Raw genomic sequence first — 25185 nt, 5'->3', positions numbered from 1 at the left:
CATCCAGCTGCATCAGATCTCCAGTAGGTGCAAGAGGGGAGAAATTGGAATTAAGCAAGCAATTCATTATACTCTGACTTTTTAATCATTTCCCTTCTTCTCGTCTCCCATCCTCTCTTCATCCCATCTCAGCCTCCACAATCACTCTATAATACGAAAGAATCCATCGCTTCCTTGCCCACCATATTGTGATCTTTCTTTTGTATCCACCAGTTTAACATCATTCTCCAGCTCTTCACATCTACTTTGTTTTCAGTCTAAAGCATGATTTGTTTACAACTTGTACTTATTTTTTGTTGATTAGACTGAGGTGACAAAACTTAGTATCATTTTATCTTAGTTAATTGCTTTGTGACCTTATATTCTTTCTTTTTTTTTTTTTTTTTACGGCTGGGTCTTGACCTAAGCTTGACCTAGCCTCTCCTTCTACCTTGTCTCTATTTGCCCAATCAAATGCCCTAGTTTTGTTTTCCCTCCCAGCTGTTATACGTTCAGCCTGAAAAGTCCAGATGGCAGAGACTTAGACACACATAAGCACACAAACGTGTATACACACACAGTCACACACACACTTTACTCCATGATTTTTACCATTACTTTCTCTTTTCTCTCTCATTACCGATAAAAAGCCCCAAACAACCACTTTTTTTATAAAGTTTTTCTGGGCGCTTTTTTGCCTTACCACCCCATCTTTAAAGAACCTCTGGTTGACTTTTTTGACAGTTTTTCTGTTTCCAGGGAGCGAGAAAGCGTCGATCCCTTCCCAAGGCTTTGCGTATGTCGTTCCTTTTTTTTTTATCTGTGGCCTTGATGGAGGTCAATTGGTGTCTTTACCTCCTTATTGGGTGTGTTTTTTAAATGACTTCACACTCCTGATCCCATTGGTGGATCTGTAAGGGTTGGGGATGTTTTCTTGACATGGCAATACCTTTTTTCCCGTGAAAACTGAAACATGATTTGCTCCCTGATATAACTCAATCTTGATTTCCAGCCAAGATTTTTGACTGGATTTCTACACATTTTAGTTGCTTGGTTTGTTGCTTTCTGCCTTGCATGAAGACTACATTCTCGGTTTTTTTAGGCTTTGTATCAGTGTTTTTTTTTGTTTTTTGTTTTCTTCCCATTTCTTAATCAGGAAGCTGACCCTTGTTTGGGCAGATTCTTGCTGACAGTGGTAGAAACTTGTTAATAGATTTGGGCCTTTTTTTATCCCTGTGTTCAGCTTGTTTTTGCTGAAAACTCCCTCAGATTCATTTACACTTTATGCAGTTCTTACCATTTCTATGTTGGTGTATTTATGGACTATACCCAATTATCTGATGTCTTCCACTTTTGTGTAATTGCTCTTTCTTCCTCACTATCTTTCTGTGTGACTCCCTCTCCGCTCTCTCTATATTCTACTCTTCCTCTCTATTCCTCAACGAATCCAGGTGCCCTCCAGATAGAGATGAGTGAGGAGTCTGACCAGGGGAAGTATGAGTGTGTTGCCACCAACAGCGATGGGACACGCTATTCCACACCAGCTAACCTCTATGTCCGAGGTAAGAGGGATATAAACCAGAATAGAGCACTTACATTTAACGATTGATGTATGCTCAGATTATGACATCTATTCCTAGAAGATATTCATATATTTTTTCACATAGACGTCTTCTGCTAGAGATGTGCTTTTATCATATTAATGTGATATGACGCTATTAAACCTGATGTGTTAAAAAAATTCTTAGCCGTCGAGTCATAAAACTGGATGAATTTAAATTACATCTCCTTTACATCTGCTCAGGCGGGGCAGAATGTTTCACTCGGGCTATTAATCTTTCTGCCCTCCCTTCTTAGCCTTTAGACCTCTGAGAAAAAAACAAATCATTGTCTGGTTAAGACTTGTGTTTCTCCCCAAATCTGACAGGCATCTCAGCACCCCGGGCACTGTCTCCTTCAACAGACCCAAACTCACATTCACACACATTCCCTCCAAATGTTTGAGTCTTGGAGACATTTTTATTCGTGTGGCCTTTTGCTCTGTTGTCCGCCCTACCCAGAATCAAATAAATAAATAAAGGCTTTAAAGAGTGTAGCATGCTTTTCTGAGTCCAACATTACTCCTAGGGATACGAAACCAACTCACACACGACTGGAAGCACACATATCTATGCTAGACCAAAAGAAAATTTATAAACACACATGCATACACACACAGACACACACAAACGGCGCAGAGGCAGTGATGTGCGTCTAACAGTGCTTGCAGGGCCAGTAAAATCTTGCAGTGCTGCTCAGTGAGTGTTTGACAGGCGGTCTATGGAGACAGCCGGCTGTGGAGGCTGCTTTAAAAACAGGCTTTCACCGACACACCGGCCATCTATGGACTCTGTTTTTCTCTCTCTTTGCTCTCCCCCTCTCCTTCTTTCTTGCTGTTTTCTATCTCTCTTTCTATTGCCACCTTGCCATGCTCCTTTGTCTAACTTGTTTTTCTCTGTGTCTCCTGTTTCTTCTCTTATATTTTCTGATTTCCTCTCTTTTCTCTCCTCCTCCCGCCGTGCTCTGTCCTACCTCCCTCTTCAGAGCTGCGAGAAGGTTGGTACAGTAACAACTGTGTGGCTTTTTCAGTCTCTCCCGTGTATATTTTCTTTTCTTCAATTAAACTGCCATTGGTGTTTGTGTGTTTTTGGCTGTTTTATGTGCGGTACTGAAGGTTTAAACCCGCCTGTACAGTTTATTCCTTTGAGATATACTGTACCCTGTGTTCCTCTTTTCTCCTTTCCCCCTGTGTGTGTTTGCTGTGAGATAGTTTTTTTGTGAGTATCTTTTGTGTTTCAGTTCATAAAATATTTGATGGAACACACCTTAAAACTCCATGAATAAAACATTTTGATATCACATGCACCCTAGTGGTGATGTACTAGACTGTATGAATGCTTGCAGTCTTCTTTGAATGCCATAAAACTTCATCTAAGAGAACATGGAACAAAAAAATAAAACCCATTCAGTGGAAAGACACTGATGTTCTGCACTTTGCTGAGCATCACAGTCATGAATTTCTAATCGCCTCTCTTCTCCTGCCTCCCTGCTCCCATTGCTGCCTGGTCCAGTGCGTCGTGTCCCCCCTCGCTTCTCCATCCCCCCAGCAGACAGCGAGATCATGCCAGGTGGCAACGTCAACATCACCTGCGTGGCTGTGGGCTCCCCAATGCCATATGTGAAGTGGATGCTGGGAGCAGAAGATCTGACGCCTGAGGATGACATGCCCATCGGCCGCAACGTCCTGGAACTGACCGATGTGCGCCAGTCCAACAACTATACATGCGTCGCCATGTCGACACTTGGCGTGATTGAGGCGGTGGCACAGATTATTGTGAAAGGTTTGTGGATTTATCAGAATGTATATGAGGTGTGAGGAGAAGATAACATGTGAGCAACAGATGCTGTGACCTTGCCTGCCGTGAGAGGAGAGTATTTTTAAGAGGACAAATCTCAGTGAAGGTTGTCTTTTCTGACAACCACCACGGAAGATTGAAAAAAGCTTGTAATTGGTAACTACTTTTGCTCTGTTTTCATATTAGCTAAATGTATTTATGTAAAAACTAATCTATAATTAGTCACTGATATCTTACACATGTTCATAACAAGAAGAGGAAAGAAGGAACATTATTACATTACATGTCTTGCTTTATCACAGCAGTTCCCTCCAGCCATTTTTGCAACATGAGCCTTTTTATGTCTTAATTTGTATGTTTGTTTGATGAAAGTGAAGAAAAAGCTTGATTATTTGTAGTTAATCAGATAATGTTCATGGAATCATATTTTTGGAATTCCTTAAGAGATTCCTGTATTCAGTTTTGTAACATTGGGCAAATATTTGTAATTCTTCTGTTACAACTTTGTTTTCTATGTGGACTCGTTTCAGTAACCAACTAATGATCATTACATTCGTAATTCATTGGAGTATGTTATTATTCAGGCAGTTTAATTACTGTATAGAGAATATGTGAATTGTTTAATTATTGGATATTGAGGTGGTCTCATCACTTAAATTGTTTTAAAACGCAGATTTTAAATCTGATGTTATAAATCTATCCAACCGTTTCTATTTCTAAAGGGATATGTTGTTAAATCTCTCTCTCTCGCTCGCTCTCTCTCTCGCTCTCTCTCTCTCTCTTTCTCTCTCTCTCTCTCTCTTTCTCTCTCTCTCTCTCTCTCTCTCTCTCTCAGCTCTGCCGAAGGCCCCTGGTAGCCCTGTGGTGACGGAGAGAACTGCAACCAGCATCACACTCACCTGGGATTCTGGAAACCCTGAGCCTGTCTCCTACTACATAATACAGGTGTGAAACAGACACAGAAGCTCTACTGCATGTGCACACAGGCTTTTTGAGACACAGAGCTTATGATGAACTAAATTTGTGTGTGAAAATGGACTACATATATATATATATATCTCCTCAGCAGGTCAGGGTTTTATATGTGCTATGTATATTAAATGGTTTTCCTTTGTAAAAGTAGGCTAATGCATCTTGAAGTCATTATGGTATCTCACTCTGCTCTCTCTGTCTCTCTCTTGTTTCCTCCAGCACCGTGCCAAAGGCTCTGAGGACCCTTACAAAGAGATTGATGGCATCGCCACAACCCGCTACAGCGTGGGCGGCCTCAGCCCCTACTCCCACTACGACTTTCGGGTGGCGGCTGTCAACACCATCGGCCAGGGCCCCTCTAGCGAGGTGGTGGAGGCTCGCACAGCCGAGCAGGCCCCCTCCTCACCTCCCCGACAGGTTTGATATATATATATTCAATATATTTTCCTTTGCCCTTTTGGGTTCAGTGCGGAAGAAGGTTGATTTTTGCAGTCTATTGTTATTGTTTCTTGAAGCACATCGTCACTTAAAGCGTGGTCATTATACAGCACAGTTTAATTACCTGCCTATTATTTTAAGTCATACCAGTGTGTTATATAAAAGTTTTTTCAATGCGTTTTCAACTTTTAAACACTAGAACTTAAAAAATGAACACATTTCACACTTCAACAAGACTTGCTGTACTTTAATAAGAGTTCATTTTGAACCAGCACTGTTTTGTTGAACTTCTTTCGGTTTGCCTTGCAGGTAAGAGGTCGTATGCTTAGCACCACAACAGCAATTATCCACTGGGATGAACCAGAAGAGCCCAACGGACAGGTGGTGGGCTACAGAGTCTACTACACCTCAGACAACATGCTGCCAGTCAACCAGGTACCTGTTTATAAATCACACCTGACAAGTTGTGTTGTCTGCATTTGTCAAATTCACAAGGGTGCACCTGGGTGTCTACTTGCACTCATGCTTTGTGTCTTGTGTTGTGCAGTGGGAGAAGCAGATGGTGCGCAGCGCCAACTTCATCACCATCCAGAGCTTGACTCCTAACAAGACGTATTACATCAGAGTGCTGGCTTTCACCTCTGTAGGAGACGGACCTCTGTCCCAGGACCTGCAGATTATAGCCAAGACTGGAGGTAAGAGACAGGAAGAAAGATAGTGCTGTATCATGCTATTCTGAAAACGCATAAACTTATCCAAGCCAACAATTATTTGAGTACAATTACAGCGGGAGTCACAGGGGTCTTTCCCCAGAAATGAAGAAGAATGTGATTAATTAGTCAAAGACTTTGTGGGGATTATAATAAAACTGCACTAAATACATTTATGTAGCTCAGTAATATCCCACTTTATATTAGGCTAAATACTGTATATTTATTTAGAGATTTTGATGTCAATTATTTGTACTATTACTCACTGTATGGATGTGGCTCAGGAGGTATGCAGTTTGTTCCCCAGTCCACATGTCAAAGTGGCCTTGGGCAACACCAAATTGCTCCCGTGGGGCATGGCCATCAGTGTGTGTGAGTGAGTTCTGAATGATAATTAGATTACAGTCTGATACCAGATTTGGCACCTTGAATGGCAGCCTGCCATCAGTGTCTAATCGGTGTGTGAAGGGGTAGCTGTTAGCATGTAGTGTTAAAGATCTAGTGGTAGGAAAGGTGCTTTATAAATACCAATGCATTTATTATTATTTGGTTCAAATGTTAAAAATGTTATAATATAAATTATTATTATTATTATTATTATTATTATTATTATTATTATTATTATTATTATTATCATTATTATCATTATTGTTATTATTATCTTTACTTATAATCTGCAATCCTGTTTTTCCTCCGCTCTGTAGTTCCATCCCAACCATCAGATTTTAAGGGGGAGGCAAAGTCTGAGACCAGTATCCTGCTGTCCTGGGTGGCCCCTCCTCAGGGTGGCCCAGACAACCAGATCACAGGATATGAGCTGGTGTACCGACGAGCTGACGACACAGAGGAGGTAAGAAAAGAAGGAGAGAGACACAGATTGGTAGCTGAGAGGACTGTGTTGCTGGGCTAATTCATTCACGGATGGTTGGCTGGATGATAACAAATGAAAGCAAGGGTTTATGAATAGATGGATGGGCAGGCAAACAGCAGATCAATTGTATGAATATTTACAGTTACATTAATAAAGGATGCTCTTTTTTAACACCCTGTGGAAATAATAAATACGACCGGTTTTGTTTGTTTTTATCGTAACATGATTGTCTCTCCCATTGTCCTGTTGTCCTTATGTCCTTTCAGAAGAAAGTAAGCTTTGAGCCTGTCACCTCCTACCTGTTGAAGAACCTGAAGCCTTTCTCCACCTACACCTTCCAGCTGGCTGCAAAGAGCAAGCATGGAATTGGGGCGTACACGAACGAAGTGTCCATCGAGACACCACAGACGCGTAGGTCCAACCACAACTACTGCTGTGTGTGTGTGTGTGTGTGTGTGTGTGTGTGTGTGTGTGTGTGTGTGTGTGTGTGTGTGTGTGTGTGTGTGTGTGTGTGTGTGTGTGTGTGTGTGTGTGTGTGTGTGTGTGTGTGTGTGTGTGTGTGTGTGTGTGGGAAAGAGACATTTGACAGTTTGCCACTTTTTATGCATTGTCAAAAAGGGGCCGACATGAATCAAGTCCTATACTGACCTCAGATTTGATATTTCAGCAAATATATCATCAAATAAATACCAGAAGTATATCCTACATTAAATATTCAGGCCAATATAGTACTTACTTAGCAATAATTGACAAAGTAAATTATACAAAATTTGTTGGCTACCAATCTGAGGTCTGTAAGAGAATGAGTAAAAACAAGGTAAGAAGACAGAGGTTTGTAGATAGAGATGAGAACTCCCTCATGGATCACAGAGGCTTGGGTAGGCTGTAAGGACAAGTAAGTTCTGGGCAGGTATGTTTGTGTGTAGAAGCTCTAGTCAGTGTTTTTGTGTTGCATCTCTTTTAAGTCATTTACTCGTTTTCATGAATCCAACATTTCTACCAAACAGAAATTGACACCCATCATTCAGTATCTTTCTTCAGCCATCTTACTTTTGTAGTCACAGGTTCATTTTCTCGTAAGAGCTTTTTGTTCTCCAGTGTTTTGTTTTCATTTTATGTTTTCTTTGTCTTTTGTTCTTGTCTCTCGTCAATTTCATCCCCATTGCTTCACGGCAAACCTCACTCCCTCACCTCTCCATCCACCAATTACAACTTGCACACACAACAAAATCACATTTACCCAAACAACCCCTACTGTGCTTCCTCGAAATTGGCCAATCAGTTCCTTCGGCACCTCCCCAGGACATCACATGCACCAGTCCCAGTTCTACCAGCATCCTGGTAAGTTGGGCCCCACCTCTACTGGAGTTTCAGAACGGTGTCATTACCGGATACTCCATCCAGTACTCCAATACCGAGGGCAACAAAATGTCTAAAAGAGTTGATGGAATTCCTCCGGAAAGTTCTTCGTTTCTACTGGGAAACCTAGAGAAATGGACTGAGTATGGAATAACTGTACGGGCTCAGACGGAAGCTGGGGATGGACCAGAGAGTTTACAGCTGCTTATCCGCACCGAGGAAGATGGTATGTTCCCAAATAAATCCCATGCCTATCTTAAGATGGTCCGCTCCACTAACAATGGCTACCTCACTAACACAGCTCTAATGATTATAAAGCACCCTAAACTAACATCAAGCTTCTTTCACTGGCCATTAAGGGCACTTTGTCTATCCTTGAGTTGGATGATGCCTTTAAGAACCACTGTCCGACCCTCCAGTTTTGAAAACCTCTCCTTTATTCCTGCATACCCGTCAGAAACCTCCAACATCCGGAAACCTCCTCCTGCTTCTCCCTCACCACTGCTTTCTCTTGTCAAAAGCAACCCTTTTTTCACCATAAGACATTTTGATCCCCAACCAGCATTTTTCTTCCACACTTTTCCCTTTCTTATAAAATACCCTTTTTTGGGGGTGTATGGATTCATGGGATTTCCCCCTTTATTTTCCACTAACAACACCAGAGCAAACCCTTTGGCTGTAGCTGTACCTTGGCTTTTCCCCACCTTGGCTTTTCTAACTTACTGTCAGCTCCTCCAATCCCGCTCCAATTATTTTAATATCTTTATGCAATATTTAATTGTGTCTTGAGTCATTTTTTATATATTCAGACATTTTTTTGTAAATCATAATATTTCATACACCCAATGCCTCCATTTTTCCAGTTTGGAGGCAATATGTATTTATATTTCTCTGTGGGAGAACTATAGTTCTTGGCAGCATGAGAGAGGTTTTTCTGGATAACAGTTTTTTCTCTTTTCTGCTTGCCACTGTTTATCAGCCTGTGGCAACAAATCCTTTTCTATCTGCCATTCTTATCTTTCGCTACATTTGCTTCTTATCCTCAGCTGCTTTTTTCCTCCATGTTTTTCTCAAGCTCTCATTTTTTTTACTATTTTGACTTTTTCCCAGACATCATGGCAGTTTTAGACTTTTTGGAGGGGTTGTATTTTTACATTTTTTTTAGTTTTGGGTATTTTTTTCTTTTTCCATCTACCCCTGAAACCAATATATTTTTGATTAGAAAAAGTAAAGGCCTTAGCTTGAGAGGTTTGAGTGCCCATCATCTGTGACCCTTGACCTCTATAAATGCATTTATAGTTCCAAGTGGTCCTCCGCGAGGGGTGGAGGCAGAGACTGTGAACGCCTCGGCTGTTAGGGTGAAATGGCGAGCACCGGCGCCCGAACGGCAGCATGGTCAGGTCCGAGGCTACCAAGTCCACTATGTGAGGATGAACAATGGAGAACCTCAGGGTCAGCCGTTCATCAAGGACATCCTCATAGAGGACTCTCAGGTAACACTATCACAGACCCTCTGACACCTTATGATCTAATTAACTGTTATAGGATTGTTTTAAGAATGCTTCAAACCCATATTTTAATTGAACCCCATTTTTTAATACAGTTATATTAATTATAAAGGATCATATTAAGTTCAAAGTGAAGTTCTAAGCATATATGTTTGCATGGATATATTGAGCAAGAATAATATCATCTAGGTATATGGTATAAAGAAAAGTATTAATCTGAGTTGTAGTAGCTATATTTATATATTTGTATTATATATTTAGTAATTATAATATTGAAGTCTTTGTTGATGAAGTATTATACAAAATAAACGGACAAATTAAATAAAAACCTTCTATAAAAATCATTTTGACAATCCAGGAAATACTGTATGCTTATTTGCCTTCTGGCAGAGAGTTTAAATGTATATTTGATGGCAGCATATATGCATTTGACTAGAGTACGAGGTAGTTTAGTTCATATCCTGATTATTAATTGTAACTGTATTTCTCTCTCCTATTTGTCTCCTCCCTACATCATTCAGTGGGAATATGATGACTCAGCTGAATATGTGAGTAAGCCCTCCGTTAAGTCTATTATTTAATAGTTGATAACAAAACACAGAGAGTAGATGAGTCATTTATATGAGATTGTAGATTTTAAATCTCCTATGAACAGAGTGAGGGCTTACAATCGAGCACAAGGCCCCTTTTTTCATTTCTGCAGTGTGTGTTCTCCAGGATTTTTAATAAAGGATCCTGGAAAAACACACAGATAAGTGATGATATGAGTCATCTTTGGGGTATTGCCAAAATACCAAGATATTAATGGTTTCCCCAGGCCAAAAAAAGAAGAAAATATAGTTGTTCAGTGCGTAGATGGAGACCAGACTAAATGAATTTTGAGTGTCTTTGTAGTTAAATCACATTTTGGGTTGCTTGTAAACATGTATAATTTAATAAAGCTGTTTTGAGTTTTCACAAACCTTATCAACTCTACATTTGGAGAACTTTTTTATTTTTTATTTTAATGTGTGGTTGGTTTAGAAAAGAGCTAAATATATCTCCCTACACAGATACAGACCAAGAGGATAGAATTGTTACTTTTTGACCCAGATTTGTTATTAAATTGAAGCATTGCTCCTTGTTCTGAGTGCACAGGGAAATCGCCGTTGGAAGCTGACAGTGTTTTCTGTTGCTCTGCAGGAGGTGATTCTTGGAGACCTGAAGGCAGACACAGCCTACTCTGTATCAGTGGGGGCTTACACTGCCAAGGGCGATGGCGCTCGCAGCAAACCTGTTACTGTCTGTAGCGCCCTGCCATGTAAGTGTGTCAACACCGACTCTTAACGCAGACGTACAGACAGGCATAGAGCTAGAATGAGAACACACATAACTTGTAATGATTTTTGAGAATAAAGCATCTCTAATGATCATTAGAGCCCATTGAACCATTGAATTGTTATATTTCTCACTCTGTAACACCTTTATATGCCAAAATGAAGCCAATCATGTGGTGTCGCCACATTAATCATATTTAGCAGTTTTGCTTGAGGCAATGAATAATGTGATATGCAATTATCCTCTAATTATCTTTTCATCATTCTCTCTCTCTTCTGCTCTTCCTGTTTCCCTCTCTCTAGTGCCTGAAAAACCCAAATTGACGGTGAGTGCCACTGATTCAGGTAATGCTTTGCTTCAGTGGTACCCACCTCCCAACCAGCCCACCCCTCTCCTTGGGTACCGCCTCACCTTCGGACGCATCGATGTCCTTCCCTTAACCGTTGTAGAATTCCCCACCAAGGAGAACAGCTACACCGCCCAGGATATCCACAAGGGAGCCAACTATGTGTTCAGACTCTCCTCCCGTAACAAAATGGGCTACGGAGAGGAGGCTGTAAAGGAATTGCCCACTCCAGAAGACGCGCCAAGTGGATACCCCGAAAATATTATCCTAGAAGAGGCTTTTGCCAACTCACTCCGACTATCATGGAAATCTGTCCCACTCATTGAGCAAAATGGGAAAATCATGAAGTACTCAGTGCTGTTCAAGGATATAAACAGCCGAGGGAACGCCTCAGAAGTTGTGGTGCCCGCTCCAGGGTCGAGTGTTTTGTTCGAGGGTCTGAGTGCCGACACTGTGTATGATGTCAGGTTGTGCGCGTTCACAGCTGTTGGCCCTGGGCCATATAGCCCCAGCGTCCAGTTTAGGACGCAGCGGCTAGACCAAGGTAGGACTCACTTTCTAACAACCCATCATCATTGCTCGGGATGCAATACATGCTTCCTAACAGCACATTGATGCATACATTCTGCACACTCAAACTCCACTTGCACACAAACACTGGTGACACCATCCTAAGTGTCGTTTTCTCGTTGTCTTGTCACTGTAGTCTTAGACCTAACGTCCTTTTGCTTAACAAGGTAAGAGTCTTGAACAAGTATCCCTTTCCAGTCACACTCAGAGCAGATAGCTATCTTGAGCCTAGTACTAGAGAATGAACACAGGTAAGGCTTTAATTCTGGTTCAGTAGACAGATTAACTGAGAATTGAATCATATTAATAGTTTCCTTTTTTTTCTACCTTAGTTTTTGCCACCAACTTCAAAGTGAAAGCTGCCATGAAGAACTCTGTTCTGCTGTCCTGGGAGATCCGAGACAAGAACCCTTCCCAGCCATTTACTGTGAGTAGATGTACTTTTATTAACTAAAAAACTGATTACAAATAGGACAGGTTTGAAATGATGTACAAACAAATGCTCGTTTTTCTCTGTGTTGCTGGAAAACAAACTAAACGTTTTCTGATTGACAATTATTAAGTCTGACGCTTTTGATCTAAAATAAATAGATGTTTACAAGACTACAGGAAAAAACATGGAGACTTTGTACTAAAGTATATTAAAATATGAAAATAAAACAGCTAAAATAAAAAATGAATAGCCACCTCTTGGAAGCTTTTTGAGAACTTACAATTTGTTTAACCCTGTGTTGTATTCAATTTAACTCTCAAACTGTGTGACCTACCTCTTTTGTAGATCCTGTATGGAAAGGGCCAGTCTGTGGAAGTGGATGGGAAGCTGACCCAGAAGCTGATCACTGGCTTGGAGCCAGACACACAATACTCCTTTTTACTCACTAACCGGGCCAACAGCGCTGGGGGGCTGCAGCACCGGGTCACCGCCACCACCGCCCCAGACATCCTAAAAACCAAACCCATGGTGGTGGGAAAGACCAATGCAGACGGCATGGTGACAGTGCAGCTGCCCACTGTGCAGACCACCGCTAAAGTCAGGTAGGGATGATTAACGACACTAAGTGTGACAGGAGAAATTATTTTTTAATATACTGATTGGATGGGAGTATTTTTTAATAGTAAGCCTTGCAGAATTTACTCCAATTTCACTCCTGCTGCTGCTGCTTTCCATTTATTGGTCCGTCACGGGGGATTTCTCTGAGCTGGCAGCAAAGCAAGTCTGAGAACTCCCACAACAGGCCAAATGAAAGCACAAAGCTGATAATCTCATCTCTTTTACCAATAGCAAATATAGATATCACGTGGAAACAGTCCTTGAGCCTTAAAGCACAACCTGGTTCCCTCCTCTGCAACAGACATGTTCTCACAGCCACGTTCCTGCAGTTTGTACCTGTCTCATCAGAAGTGTTTGGGGGATTCTTGGAGTCCCAAACAGCATTTTGCTCTTTCACTGTCTACAGACACAAAAGCATTTCCCATTACAGATGCCTTGATTCAAGATAGTTATACACACTGTAAAAAACAACTGCGAACATTTTTCATTTGGGGAAAATTATTATATTGTCGTAAATCTGTTACCTCCCTAAATGCCAAATAAAGCTTTAACAAACATACATAAATAAGCTTCTTTACTGTACCACTCGACATTGCAATGCAGTGTGTCACCTGAGGACACTGGTATGAGTTTGGTGTCAGTGCCCTCATAGCTCGGAATGTGCTTATGTTCTGACTGCTTTCAAAAATTCCCCGACCCCAGTGGTATTATTGTTTTTGTCTCGCACATGACTTCAGACATGGCCCTCTGTTCCAAAATCAGCCACATTATTTAGATTCAGAGTGGTGTCACAGCTGCTGCTGTAGCGATATATATACAGTATTAATGATACAATTCTACATAGTCATTTAAAGCAGAACAGGAATCGCTGGACATTTTGGGAACCATTTTAACTAATTTTCCCGCTGAGAGTTAGATTGCAAAATCAATTCCTCTTTCATGTGTGTACGTTAAATATGAAAATTAGATAGAATAAACCCTTATGGATCCCCAGTGGCTAATATCAAATACATAAACAATAGGAGGTATATAAATCTCAAATAAGAATACAAATAAATTGTGGCAAAGAAAACATTTTAATACAAAATAGAAAAACTGTGATTTCATGGTTAAGTGACAGATTTGTACTGTAAATGTGGAACTATCCTTAAACCTGAACCTGCTGTGTTTTAGGGGTTACTACGTGGTGGTGGTGCCACTGAAGAAGCAGAGAGCCGGGAAGTTCCTGAATCCCTGGGAAGAGCCCGACCAGATGAACCTGGATGAGGTGAGACATGCAGCAGAAAAGAGGCTGTTCTACTAAATAACTAAAAAATGATCACATTAAAGAACTTATTATAAGATAACGCTACCGTTGAGCAGACTTATGATGATGAACAGGGTAATGTGATAAGGACATTGTTTGACTTATGCCTCGATGGTGTTGGATTTTCAATACCATTAATCCTTGGGGTTTTTTTGCGTGTGTAAATGAAGTCTATTTGTACAATTGCTTGCAGAATTACACATTTCCCCTCAAGGGATAAATAAAGTATTTTGATTTGAATTTTCAAGTCACAAACAGGAAAACAAATAATAGTGCTGAGTCTACTGGCAGGGTTTTTTCCACTCTATTTATCAGACCCTTTGTGTCCTATTATGCGAAGGTCGATGACCTGGCCATCCATTTTCTGTCTAATCCAAACAATACTTTCGCATAATATTTTCCATCTAATTTTACTCCCTGCTATTTTCTAAAGACTTCCTCGCCCCATTACGCTGTTATGAAAGCACATTCATGTGTGTGAGATGAGTTTCAATAGAGGTTTTATGTGTCCGACTGTCTCGATAGATAAATTCAATAGCAATTCAGATGATGATGAAGGCATTTGTGATAAAGCTCTTTACAGCCCTTTGTTCCTCCACTGATGACGGTTTTGTTTTGAGAAAATTGCCAAAACTGTCCTTTTTTTTACATGTTTTTTTATATAAACAGTTAGGAATATGTTATTTTCCCATTTTCTTTCATTTATTAACTTTGTTGTACTTTAAAAGTTTGTATCAATTATCTTTACATTAATCCCTCTCCTCTCTTTATCCCTGTCTTCCCTTTAGCTCCTGAAAGAGATCAACAGGACCAGTGTCAGTCGAGCCCTCCGCATCCGAAGACAGGCTGGCCAATCAGACCCTAGAGCTTATGTCAGTGCTCATTTTAAGACCCTCCCACTGGAGTTCACACTAGGAGATGGACGAAACTACGGTGACTTCCGCAACCGTCCACTGCAGAACGGACAGGAATATGTTTTCTTTGTGCTTGCACTGCTAGACCTCTCTGAGAACGTGAGTGAAAACACAATCACACCCCACAGTTCGACCATCTAATTGCAGTTTTCTATAAATGCATAAAACCATTCTTTCCTCCAGACTATGTACTCCACCAGCCCCTATTCGGATCCTGTAACCTCATCAGATGTGGACCCTCAGCCAATCGTTGACGAGGAAGAGGGTCTACTGTGGGTGGTGGGGCCTGTGTTGGCTGTCATCTTCATCGTCTGCATCGTCATCGCCATTCTCCTCTTCAAGAGGTAAGGACAGCATCATGGAGGCAGGAAGATGTAGGGAGAGAAGGAGCAAGGGAATTCAAAAGAGACAGGGTGAAGGATTAAATGTTCTTGTGAATACGAGAAGAGGAAAATTATTACAAAGTTAGCTTTTGTCTTCAAGGGCAACAGATAGTCTACTGGAATTTACTTGTTTTTATTTCAACTTGGCTTGTGGCTGCTCTGTGTATTCAACTCGGAATATTAGAATATTTGTGGGATACTATGGTAGCGAATATATTTTTTATTTATATTTTAATATATTCATTACCTGTAGTTAGAATGGTCCATCTCAATCAGCAGTTCTTAAATCACCTTAGACAAAGCAAGGTCATAGGAATAAATAAGGATGTCAGTTATCTCTCACACAGGCCCGCCCAATTTATTTTCCTTCCCTCAACTAAAGTTGTCTAGATTATTGCTTTAGGGCAGGGTTTTTCAAAGTCTGACAGTGTGGGCCCCAAACACCTCCAGTGTACTCTAATGTCAAAAAATATTGATTTGGAGACATGGAAAAAGTTCATATTCATTTATTTGTATCACTACTCTTGTGATTCTTCCTTCAAACCCACCCAGTTTGAAACCTCTGCTTTAATGGGTAAATAGTTTTGACCTACGCCTCCACTATAGGCAAAACATTTTTGTTTTACCTCAGAATCGAGCCGAGACTGAACAAAGCCCAGCTGTTTCATTATGTGTTCCCACTATTTATGAAACAAACAGGTTTATTTATTGCTTTCCTGCGTTGCTGCAGGCGACACAATTAACTTCACTCTCGGTTTGTTTCCTAATTCTCGTGTACATTTAATTGCATGTTTCTTTTATAATTTGTTTTTAAAATCTATGTACAGGGAGCAAATTGTGCTAACAAAACAGATAGGTGTAAATACCATTAGCACTCATTAGCATTATTCATGCTAATCATCTGTTCTGCTGGATAGAGCTTTGTTACTGCACATAAATAATTGCTGTGACTGTGGCATTGCAAAAGTATAAACCTTTATGGTAATATTCTAAAGTTCATAAGCCCTAAAGTGTAAACGGTCATTAATGTCTCACGAGTGGCTGAGTTGCATTTTGTAACATATTATTCGTATGATATATTATAAACTAGATGTCACGGTAAAAGGGTGTGTTAATATGTATGCAGTGTTTTATGAAATCAGAGGAAGAGTTGTTGTCATTTAGATCTACTTCGCTGTCATCTCTGTGTCAATAGGAGGTGCAATTAACTTATCTGACATTGTAACGTGAAAGTGGATAGTTTTAATTAGAGAACAATGAGTTCAGCCTCAGTCCCTGATGTTTTTCTGATAGGAGACTAATGTTATTCATCCTTGTCTGTCCTTTTATCTCCTCTTCTCCCTGTTTGGATCCAGCAAACCTGACAGGTAAACAAACACTGCCTATTACCATTTCCTCTGTCCTACAGGGGTATTTTCCTTGAAAAGCCTTTGCAAAGAATGCTTTGGATAATAGATCCCAGTAGAGTCAGGATTACCTTGATGTTGCTTTGATGATTTTATAGTGTCCTGCACTGAAGAAAAAGAAAGAAGGCATAAAAGTGAAAAGTATTCAGAGTGAAAGACATAGACAAATGCTCTCCCTGAGTTTGTTCATGTCTGTGATTTTCGCATAAAAAGAAATATTGAAATAGATGTTATTTTTAACTCCGGGATTGTGTATGTGTACGTAATCTACCTTCTTTCCAGACAACAAGCACAGTCATAGTCATGTGAACAAACAGCGATACTAAACATGCAGTCAACCTGAGCTTAGGTTGAATTGATAAAGGATCAATTTTATGCAGCTTTTCTGGAAAGTGTAAGGTATTCATTGCTCTGGTGCATTTATTCAAACAAAATTCCCCAATAATTTAAGGTTATGCGTAAGAGTATCAAGTCCCAAATTTTCTTGATTCCGTTTTTTTTGTGCAGTAAAAGGTTTCAATTCCTCAGCTTGAGGTACGTGTAAACGCTGCGTGCTTTTCTGTTATTCCAGGAAAAGGGCCGAGGCTGAAGGCAGGAAGGCCAGTTTCCCCTGCAGCAAAGCCATGTCGTCCCACAATCCCACTGATCCTGTGGAGCTTCGCAGAATCAACTTCCAGACTCCAGGTAATACACATACTGACACTGTTTGGAGTTAGATGTGTGACATATTAGTTGTTTTTATAAGATTAACTGTGGTGTTGTTTCCCTTTTCAGCCTACCGTGTATCAGTGTACCGCGGTTATCGCCGTTTGTCAAGTTAGTTGGTCTTAGTCCGCTATAGATCATAGATCTTCTTTCTGCTGTCATTGTTTACTTTTACCATATTCATTTTATCTCTTAAGTTCTTTCTTACTCTCCCATTTATCAGGCTAACTAACCTTCCATCCCATATAGGATGAAGCTGCTTGAATTGACAACACTTCATCAAAATGCCTCTGGAATATTTCTTTGTAAAACCCTAAAAAAAACCTTCATGCTAAATGTTTAACCGCCTGTGTCACAGTCTTTTTTTGTCTTCACCAGCAGTGTGCATTCACTCTGAGGACATGTTATTGTGCCTCAGTAACTTTCAGAACACGCACATTGTTCTTTCTGTCCGCCTGGAGAGAAAATGGTCACTTAACAAAAAAATACACCTCCATTTGCTTCCTCCGCTGACTGTGGACAGAACACTAAACAACACCACCTCTGAGAATCCTTGCTCTTAACATTTTCCTCCAAAAACTTTTTTTGTACATGTATCTAAAAGGCTCCTTTTTTCCTATTTTTCTGCACGGCAGGCATGGCAAGTCACCCGCCTGTCCCCATCTCTGAGCTGGCAGATCACACTGAGCGCCTCAAGGCAAACGACAATCTCAAGTTCTCCCAAGAGTACGAGGTAGGAATGCTGATTATCTGTCCCCGAATATCTTTAACTTGGAGAATTCATCTGCTTTTGATGCAGTCAAACACATATTAATTGTCAACTCATCATATTTTTAAGCACAGTTTTGATTTGAGCAGTCAGTGCTGTAGATTGAGCCTCATGTAGTGTCCAAAGTGAAGTTGCACTTTGATTCATCCTCATTGAACGATACAAGATAACACACATTTTCCTCTCCTTGCCATTTTGTTGTAATCTATACATATATAAGGGGGAAATTTGAAATTGCAGGCTCAGAGAGAGTTTGCTTAAAGCCAGATGGTTATCTAGCCCTTATTTCTACGCTCTGGTGGAGGGACAATAGAGATAGACATAAAGAGTTTCCGTTGGAGAGAGAACACTCACCAAGAGATACATGAAGCCAGTTTTCTCATTTTTTGATTAGTTCCCTCCAACTTGTCGCACAGTTAGTTTGGGACAAAAAAGGCATGTACGTAGAGATAACAATGTGCTTGAACTTGATGGACTAAATAACAAAAACACATCAGTGGAAATATTTCCCAACTTGCTGACTGTGTAACAAATTGTACTGACGTTGCAATGAACCCCACAGAGAGCTATTAAAAGGGTAAAAAGGTTTTCTTTTTGCAATAAAATAAAATCATTTCAGACCAACGGCCTTTAAGTGAAGAAGCAGGCTTAAGGGTCTAATTGGCCAAGATAAGAGAAAGATAAATAGTGGGTGACAGAGATATGTTTATAAATGAAGACAAGAACACATTATGCAGAGGAGACAAACAGAGCGAGGATGTTTTAGGGCGAAAAGGATAAAGGAGGGTGGAAGGGACAGTGTCTGTAATTGTGGTGTGAGTTGAACCACTCTGTTGAGCCCCACATTCTCTCTGCATGACTGTGTGCTTTGTTCAGTGCTGAACCCTCAATGGGGGAACGAGAGGGGTGGATGGAGGAAGCATTGAGGGAGAGAGAGAGAGAGGCCAGAAATAATTGTGGTGTAATAATCAGACACACATGATGTTGGGTAGCGCGCGGAAAGCAGTCTCAAACACACACATACACGCATGCACTCAACCAGTACCACTCTGGTCCATTTTTTCCTTAACCAAACCATAATTATGTGTCGTAAAATATTCTAAATTGCTAAATTGCTCTGGCTCTCTCCTCTTCGTCCCTCTCCATTGACAGCCCAATAATGACCTCATGTCTGCCTCTTCCAGCTAACAGCGATGGTTACACTGTAATTACCCTCAAGGAACTTAATGTGTTGGTCTAACACAACCATCCTTTCTCTCCCAGAGGAATTTATTGTGCTTTTATCATCTTTCCCTGGTAGAGAAAGCGGAAAGTCCCTACATAGCTGGTGTTTCTTGAAATGGTATATCATATTTGCCGACATTCCTGTTGAAGTTGAGTAATACCTTGTTAATGTTCAATTTGTACTTGGTTTCTAATGCTGTGGTGTTTTGCTACAGCAACATTGGACAATGTATGTGAGCTCAAATTTGGTTCTGGCTGTTCTAGATGCCATTATCTGAATTTCAAGGCAGATTTTTAGAAATAACAACATCCTTGCCAACACACACTTTTTAGGCAGTTATGCATACAGCATGTACATGCATATTAGTAGAGAATTAAATTAAATATACCAGAGGTTAGAAGAGGTACTTTCTGTTATTTACTGTTGATGTTTGCTATTTGTTCTTTGACCTTGTCTTTTGTGTGTTGTAGTCCATCGACCCCGGTCAGCAGTTCACATGGGAGAATTCCAACTTGGAGGTCAACAAACCAAAGAACCGCTATGCTAACGTCATTGCCTATGATCACTCCAGAGTCATACTCTCCAGCATTGAGGGTAAGAAACACTGTGTGTGTGTGTGTGTGTGTGTGTGTGTGTGTGTGTGTGTGTGTGTGTGTGTGTGTGTGTGTGTGTGTGTGTGTGTGTGTGTGTGTGTGTGTGTGTGTGTGTGTGTGTGTGTGTGTGTGTGTGCTCGTGCATGTGCATGAGGTCATTATTAGGAAGTGACAGCATGGTGGCCTTTTTAAACTGGCTTTTTGAGGTTTATGACATGGTTTCATGATAATGTTAGGCCAAGGGTTTAGACTGGTCATGACGTTGTGATAGGGTTGGAAAAAGAGGCTATGGATTGCATTAGTTCAATGAGAGCCATCACAATTATAGAAGCACATGTGTGTTTGACCGTATACCACTGTGTGTGTGTGTGTGTGTGTGTGTGTGTGTGTGTGTGTGTGTGTGTGTGTGTGTGTGTGTGTGTGTGTGTGTGTGTGTGTGTGTGTGTGTGTGTGTGTGTGTGTGTGTGTGTGTGTGTGTGTCTGTGTGTGTGTGTGTCTGTGTGTGTGTCTGTGTGTGTGTGTGAGCGAGCTGCTATCCATGACAAATGCGATATTAATAGTCCAAAGATGCATTTCATTGCCATTTCTCATTTTCACACAAAAGACTTTAACTTCATCAGCCATAAAATAATCATTTCAGGATAGAAACTGCCACCACATCATATATTTGATGCAGTCTCTCACCATTTTAATGTTAATGGAGATAAATGAGCTCACATTTTATTATTAATGTATTTACTGATATATTTTCACGGTATGCCCATTCGTCTAAATTTGGTCTTTTAAAACAAGAAAAAACTCTCAGTCTTGGTCTCAGTGTGCGCTTTGATGCGCACTCACCCACCTCAGCTAGGAAAGACCTGAGGCAGAGAAACTGGCAGCTCGAAAGTGGAGAGAGGGAGGCAGTGGGAGGCCAAGCCCAAACAGATGAGCCTTATCTGGGCAGAGCATGTGTGAGCAGTCCTTCCACCCCCGCCTGTCCTGGAGCCCTGGCTGTCTGTCTTTCTTTCCGCTTAGAAAAAACATATACTCTTGAGCATGTCACACACAACCCACACACACATAAACACACACTTTTCTATAGATTTAAAACACATGCCCAGGATTTGCACAAGCACAGATATGCACTTTTGCTCCCAGTCTCCTCCACACATGCTGCATGAACACAAACTCTCTGCCAAGCCAAGGTAACCACCAAGGGACTGGAAGGGTGTGTGTATGTGTGTGTGTTTTATCTGCGCAGTGCTTCTGCTGTAGTCCCTTGCAATAAAGTTGCAGCACATCAGAGCAGTTAGCAAAGCTGTCTTTTATAGACTGAGGCTGATAAACATATGTTAGAAGCTCGTCTTACCGTCTGTCCTCATCCCATTTAAAATAAATTGTGTAAAAACCCTGTACTCCTTTGTCATTTAAGTGTGTTTGCTTGTTTGTGTGTATGTGTCTGTGTGTGAGACGTGGGGTTTTTTCAACTATTGTACTGAGTCTTGCTCATACATTAAGCTGCGAGAAAATAATCAGCTGCAGGAGTTTCTTCCTGTCGGGATTCTACTGTTTGCTCATTGAATTTTCTCTTTTTAAGTGTAAACTGCTATTAGACGATTCAAAAGGAGTTTTGTGTCCCGCTTCGGCAGAATCGGGTCACGGCTGAATGCACGCGTCCTCGTCTGTGTGTATCTCTGTGTGTGTACGTTGGTGTTTTTGTGTATGTGTGCATGTTTGAGCTGTGACTCAGTGATTTTTGGGATTATGGTATTAGGCCCCAGATGAGCAGGACTGATCCTAAATCAAACACACACAGATGGTCTCTCACATCACACACACACTCACACACACAAAGACACACACACTTACACACAATCCCTTCCAGGACAAGCAGTGTCAGCTGAGTCTTACACAGAGACAGCCTTACAGTCATATTGCCATTCAAAGCGACACATCCAGAGTGTATTCAGATTAGGCCCATGATCGTCTTAGCATGTGTTATAAAACAAGACGGCTGAACAATCCAACACCAAATGACGCTGGGCCCTGTGGAAACATTAATCTCCCCGCCATGACCTCAGACGATCTGCACCTTTTATTACTGAGACATAAACGTTGATTTCATTGCAGCAGACTTTAAGTAATCCATATATATTATTTCACCATAAATCATAATAAGAATCAGGTTCATCTGTAAAGAAAGTTACACAGACAAATACAATCTTCATGTGATCAGTGCAGAAACCTTCCACCCTGATGTCATTCATAATACATATGATGCAGTGCAGAGACATTGATGCATATTTCAGAATCAGTGGCATCAACTTCACACACTTGTTCCCCTCTCTTTATTCAACCTTGATTCATCACAAATCATTCCTCTCCTCACTTTGCACACATATTTGTGTCCAACATTCCCCGTTAACTTCCACTTCTTCTTCATTACGCAGGTGTCCCAGGCAGCGACTACATCAATGCTAACTATATTGATGGCTACCGCCGACAGAATGCCTATATCGCCACCCAGGGACCCCTCCCTGAGACTTTTGGGGATTTCTGGAGGTTGGTCTGGGAGCAGCACACAGCGAACATTATAATGATGACCAAGCTGGAAGAGAAATCACGGGTAAGAAATAGAGGGATGGAATAATATGGGAATATGGGACAGCAAGGACAGGGTAGCACTGCGATGCGATACCACAATACTGATTTTCAAGAAAAGAAAAAGGAAAAAGAGGATGTCATAAAACAGAATCAGGCAGAATAGGGAGGAGCAGGAGAAGATAGGTCAGGCTGGAAATTGAGTATATGTCAGGATGCAATATTGAGTAGGTTTTTCTCTTGGTTGAATGGTATGGAAAGATTTGCACAAATAGCACAGAACACAAGCCAGTTTGGTAAAAATATGTGAAGACATAAGGAGGCATTTGTGTTGGATACGGTAAGGGAACCAGGTATACAGTATATAAGGTATACATGTACTAGGATAAGGTCAATGTAAGGGTTTCCTTGAGCCATCAAGTACTACTACCAGTTCAGGTTAGCTATACACTCGATGAAACAATCAGAAAAAGGTCCATTAGGTTGCTAAACAATGTTTTTTAGCAAAAACTTTTTTGCAAGATTCAAAGTGAACCGTTATGTGAACACTAAATATTTTACAATAAATGTCAAAAGGCTAAAAGTACTACTACTGCATTCTTTAAATCCCGACAGAAGTCAGCGTGGCACACATTTATATCCTTGGTCTGTGCCAGTATACATCAGCAAGCAAGTTGGCTACATGCTGTTCATGCAATCCATTATTTATTTGCTTTGCCTGCAGCATTCTGCTTTTCAGATGATTGAGGAAATGTCAGCAGTGACATGTAGTGTGAAATGCAGCCGGACATCCCACAGTCAGCACAGTAAAGGGTGAGGAAGGTGCAGTGTAGAGTAATACTGTTAGTGTGAGATAGGATTCATGGTAATTCAGAAAGGAAAGTGAAAAGTATGTTAAAATGAAGACGTGCGTACAGAAGGGTAAGATAATGTGTGTAAGAGAACAGGATGGGTTGTGGAAGAAGGATGTCAGGTTCAGCTTGATTTAGTAAAATAGAGAAGACAGTCATTTTGAAGGTTCAATTACAGTAAAGTAAGAGAAATAAAGTACAGTTAGTTTAGAGTTGAATAAGGCTAGAAAAGGATTGGATATGGTTGGTTTAAAAGCAGTGAGGAGGTATGTGGCATGGAAAGACATTACACTTTTTTAAGATGTAGCAAGGAACAGGATAACCGAGAAAAGGAGTGAGACAAAAGACTAGGACGTGTCATAAAGTACACAAATAACCAAAAAAACAACCGACATGATGACCAACCTTAAAGTGCAGGGGTTAAGTAAGAAATTCGAGCCGGCCTATAGGATAGCCAGTGTGGCATGTAGTTAATCAAAAATAGAACAGAGTACAGTACAATATAATAGATTAGAATGGTGAGCAAGACCTAGGGGGATTACAAGAAGAATTAAACCGGGGTAGGTAATGAATTAGAAAATCATTTAGCTTGAAGGAATTTTTCTGTTGTTAACAGAATATGCACTTGAGTAAAAATCCAATGTAATGAGCATGTCATGTTAGAATAAAATGAACAAGAATGGCTTGAGGTGTGAATCATGATTAAGCGCTAACCAATTATGTCCAGAGCCGTGTTCAGAAAATGATCCTTTCCTCTCATCTGTGCTTCTTTCCCTATTAACCTGTGTCTTGTGTTAAACTCTGTTTCCTTTTCAACCTTTTCCAACTGTCTCTGTTGTGTCTGTTTGACCCTCAGATGCCCTCTTATTTCTTCTCTAAGGCAAGACCTCTCTTTCTCTCCTTTGCTAATCCCTTTTGAAATGCAACCTCACCTCACATGGTTTTTTCCTTACCTTTTTTATTCCTATTCAGTGCCCTTTTTTCTGATGTTTTCTACCCTTTTTCTCCTAATACCAATGTTTTGAGTAAGAATGCAGGATTGTTTTCAACTCACAAAAAGGCACTCAGTTAACTTGGTCGGAAATGTAGTTTATTGTAACCACTGCAGGTCAAAAACAGTGCACATCAGTGTCTATAGTTTGCATGTTCACGTGCACAACTGTATTTCTATGTCATTGCCTGGTGGTTATGCAGAATAGGATTTAGCCATTAAAGAAAGACTCAGTACATAATAAAGGACTGCAAATCACCTAATTGTAAGCTGCAGGCTGCCACTGTCTCATAAAAATGATTCATCTTTAGTTTGTGAATGACTGCTAAGCTTTAAATTCTCTAAAGTCAATAACGTAGTTACAACATTATGCAACAGCAGAAATAGCCAATGTAATTGTATTGTATTGTAATTGTCGCTGTTTATTATGCGCCTAGTACCACTATATCTACTGTTTGAACAAGGAGTGAGCTGCTTGTTGGAGAAAATGATTTAATCTAATCTAACACCTCTCAACATTACGCCATTATGTGTTTACGCATTACAGAACAACAGAGATGATCACAGATGGTCCCACAGTGGGAATCTTGCCAGTATCCTTCCTTTTAGCACCAATCAAACAAAACAAAGCAAGGCGCAGTTTTCCTCTAAGCAAATATACCAATGAATAATAAAGTCTTCAGAACAGGCATTTACTGCGATCCTGTTAGTGTTTGGCAAGGTTTGGCCCCCCCTACGTGGACAACCGTTCCTGTCCCCATAGTGTCTCAAGGTCTAGTGGGAAAACAACAGTTAAAAAGCTGTAATTACAGCCTGAGCGTCCCAGGCCAAAACGCATAATCCCCAGTCTGGAGCAGTGGAATGCAGAGCGAGCTGAGCTGAGCTCCCTGCTGTCTTTGATGTGAGGACTGGAGGGATCAGCACATAACGTTTGGTTTGGCCT

At 40.7% G+C, this 25185-nt stretch overlaps 1 protein-coding gene across 1 annotated transcript in view; it reads left to right on the top strand.

Moving 5' to 3' along the window:
- Nucleotides 1-25185, top strand: part of ptprdb (protein tyrosine phosphatase receptor type Db) — a 125187-nt gene that overhangs the window by 88142 nt on the left and 11860 nt on the right. The window contains exons 10-31 of the mRNA XM_063883861.1: nucleotides 1431-1541; nucleotides 3090-3359; nucleotides 4210-4319; nucleotides 4566-4763; nucleotides 5094-5219; nucleotides 5332-5479; nucleotides 6199-6344; nucleotides 6632-6776; nucleotides 7648-7950; nucleotides 9024-9217; nucleotides 9754-9780; nucleotides 10415-10532; nucleotides 10852-11439; nucleotides 11798-11892; nucleotides 12244-12500; nucleotides 13690-13783; nucleotides 14611-14835; nucleotides 14920-15080; nucleotides 17097-17209; nucleotides 17866-17963; nucleotides 19695-19818; nucleotides 22250-22425. Coding sequence (XP_063739931.1) covers nucleotides 1431-1541; nucleotides 3090-3359; nucleotides 4210-4319; nucleotides 4566-4763; nucleotides 5094-5219; nucleotides 5332-5479; nucleotides 6199-6344; nucleotides 6632-6776; nucleotides 7648-7950; nucleotides 9024-9217; nucleotides 9754-9780; nucleotides 10415-10532; nucleotides 10852-11439; nucleotides 11798-11892; nucleotides 12244-12500; nucleotides 13690-13783; nucleotides 14611-14835; nucleotides 14920-15080; nucleotides 17097-17209; nucleotides 17866-17963; nucleotides 19695-19818; nucleotides 22250-22425 — 3827 coding nt within the window. The remainder of the gene's footprint in view (nucleotides 1-1430; nucleotides 1542-3089; nucleotides 3360-4209; nucleotides 4320-4565; nucleotides 4764-5093; nucleotides 5220-5331; nucleotides 5480-6198; nucleotides 6345-6631; nucleotides 6777-7647; nucleotides 7951-9023; nucleotides 9218-9753; nucleotides 9781-10414; nucleotides 10533-10851; nucleotides 11440-11797; nucleotides 11893-12243; nucleotides 12501-13689; nucleotides 13784-14610; nucleotides 14836-14919; nucleotides 15081-17096; nucleotides 17210-17865; nucleotides 17964-19694; nucleotides 19819-22249; nucleotides 22426-25185) is intronic.

Source organism: Eleginops maclovinus, chromosome 5 (assembly GCF_036324505.1).
Source record: "Eleginops maclovinus isolate JMC-PN-2008 ecotype Puerto Natales chromosome 5, JC_Emac_rtc_rv5, whole genome shotgun sequence".
NCBI classification, from domain to species: domain Eukaryota; kingdom Metazoa; phylum Chordata; class Actinopteri; order Perciformes; family Eleginopidae; genus Eleginops; species Eleginops maclovinus.
This window is presented reverse-complemented; position numbering and strand designations above follow the sequence as displayed.